This window comes from Musa acuminata, chromosome BXJ3-9 (genome assembly GCF_036884655.1).
Source record: "Musa acuminata AAA Group cultivar baxijiao chromosome BXJ3-9, Cavendish_Baxijiao_AAA, whole genome shotgun sequence".
Taxonomy (NCBI): domain Eukaryota; kingdom Viridiplantae; phylum Streptophyta; class Magnoliopsida; order Zingiberales; family Musaceae; genus Musa; species Musa acuminata.
This window is the reverse complement of record NC_088357.1, coordinates 20,870,426-20,872,942: the sequence shown is the minus strand read 5'-3', so window position 1 is coordinate 20,872,942 and position 2,517 is coordinate 20,870,426. Positions and strand designations below refer to the sequence as shown.

Genomic DNA, 2,517 nt, shown 5'->3' with positions numbered 1-2,517 from the left:
GAATTGTCGGATCCTGTGCAATTTATTTGTAAGTCTCGTCCTGATCTGACTGTTCATATGTAAAGAATGTGGATCCGGTTGGGTGTATCGACGGTCATGATCTGAAGTAAGAGCTTTCAACTTTAGTTGTGATTGGAGAAGATCCTTGACTCTTCCCAAACTACCCATTATCGGCCACGTGTGATGCCATGCGGGGAACGCTACCATGGGCGTTTTGCTTATCTAAATCAAAGATAACCTCTGTTCACCACTCTTCATACCCGTTTTGTGACCGGAGAATTCAGACGTCCCAGTTGCGAGGCACGCATATTCTTCTCAACAACATGGAAATTGGGTAGGCCAACAATATGGTAATAAGCGCATTCCTCCACGTATTCTGCTCGGCGTTTCGATTGCGCCGGCGACTTAGCTCACGGCCAGGCATGAAGAAAGCCAAGCCCAGCGGTAGAACGATAATACTTTAGCAGAAGATGTTGAATAGCTTCTACATACATTAAATTTTTTGCTTTCTTCCTTGAGAAGCTCTGACATTTGCATGCCCTCCTTCCAATCTCGTACATGTCAAGCTTAATAAGCATTAAATTCTTCTGGAAATCAACTTGTTATCATTGATTGTTGCATCTCTTTTTCTTGGTTGCTATATTATGCTGACCACACGGATTTACCTCATCAACACTAATAATTTCATCAGGTTCGAAGTCTCATCGAGGGTAAAAGTAAGAAGGGAAACCGAGGAATGCCGAAAGAAGTTTAATATATTATCTGCTTTAAAAAAATATTATCTGCTTTTTCTCATTAATAATCTACAATTTCTGTGTTTTTGAAAATCTACATGTGCTTGCATACATTTTTGCTCACGCAAAGGTAGGCGGTGTATTTCTTTTTGGTGAGGATAACAATTATGTGTAGTAATGTAATTTAGCATCAGGCTTAAGAAGATTTTTGTTGATTTGATTTTCTAGTACATCATTGTATATTTTCCTTCAGAATAGGAAAAGAAAAACTCTAGAGTTAATAGTTTGGCTATTTTATTAAAAGCAAGAAACAGGTCACTGCAACTGCCGTAATGCTTGCAATAGATTTATTCTCTAGGGTTAATGGTTTGGTTATTTTCTTGAGATCAAGAAATAGGTCACTACGTACTGCTGTAACACTTGCAGTAGATTTATGCCCCAGAATGCATGTTTTCTGTGCTTAGGATTAATTATTTTGACATCATCTTGCTGTCCTTTGATGTCAGCAGTCTTTTTCTTTGCCCTTTTGAAGAACATCCTTTCTCTTCATACAGCAGTTAGAACACATCCAAAACTTCTGGCAGATTATTATTATTATCATTAATTTCGATTTCTCTTCATAACCTGAATCTTCAGCTCACGGTCGATCTATGTTCAGTCATAGTGTTTGGATCAAGAATGACATTCAAGCTCATAGTAGTATATCTACGACGTTGAAGTCTTCTGATGGTATGGCCTTTCCTTCCTAGCACATAGTGAGTGAGAGAGACTCTTGAACACTGGAATTACATTATTGAAGACCCATACAAGGTCATCTTCGACACTTGAGATCAAGGACAAAAGAGAAACACCAGGCAAGCGATTAGAAGCCCGCAGCACGCTACAAACAATACCTTGTACGTACAAGACTGCATACTAGAAGGAGCTCAGCTTCTCCTCCTAACCGGGGGATGGCAAACTTGAATTCATGAAGACAAGAGGCCACGTTAACACTTTTCAGCAGGTGGGGATCGGAACGCCGCAAGATTTGGCCACCTTCTTGCTGTTATCCGAGTTGATGTAGCCTTTCAAGTTGGGGTTCTGCTTGTACTGGCAAAAGCAGGGCCGCTGCTCCTTTAGCTTCGCGCAGCAGGCAGCGGTGGGTGGCGCCGCGGTCAGTATGGCGCCGGCGCATGAGCTCAGCTCCACTGGGTTGCATGTCACCGACAATGCCGTCGGAGCTCGGCAGAGTAGAAGCGCAGTGATGAAGAGGACGAAGATTGAGGCCTTCATGATACACTGGAGAACTTGAAGGCAAGTATTTGGCTGATGGAGGATTGGAAGCTAACGGGGAAGGGAGAAGGACACTATTTATAGGCAACAATGGCATGTGGAGGAGGGGAACAAAGGTGGCAGCACTCGGAAAGAACACATAGTGGAATGATTAGGGCAATCTAGAGGAATGATATGCCCCTCTCACATGGGTCATTGTCATGCTCCTGTGGAGTCTGCACAAGAACAGTGAAACTCTTGAATTTAGTCTTTTAGAGGACTTTTGTTGGATAGATGAAAAGATGTCATACTGCGTGAAAAGGTGCACCAGCATGGGGGACTCAATCATGGCCCTGTGCACCCTAGAAACTCTTCGCCATGCTTTACAGCTTCTGCGTATTTCCCTATCTGCATTAGATCCAGCAGCCGTGATTACGGTGTGCATCTACTATTTGCAGAAGAGCACAAGATCAGGACATTGCTTAAACACACTGTCTCCACATTGCAGTCGCAGTGAAACGGCGCTGTAGTC

The 2,517-nt window shown here is 42.9% G+C and overlaps 1 protein-coding gene across 1 annotated transcript; it reads right to left on the bottom strand.

The window, feature by feature from the left end:
* Positions 1-1,413: 1,413 nt before the first annotated feature.
* LOC103998349 (non-specific lipid-transfer protein 2-like) lies at positions 1,414-2,068 on the bottom strand. The gene has a single exon (XM_009419806.3). It carries the CDS (start codon positions 2,004-2,006, stop codon positions 1,731-1,733), a length of 276 nt encoding a protein of 91 aa, XP_009418081.2. The 5' UTR covers positions 2,007-2,068; the 3' UTR covers positions 1,414-1,730.
* Between the last annotated feature and the right edge of the window lie 449 nt (positions 2,069-2,517).

Bases quoted from the DNA above. Each gene is read 5' to 3' on its own strand.
- LOC103998349 (XM_009419806.3), bottom strand. From the start codon at position 2,006: ATGAAGGCCTCAATCTTCGTCCTCTTCATCACTGCGCTTCTACTCTGC.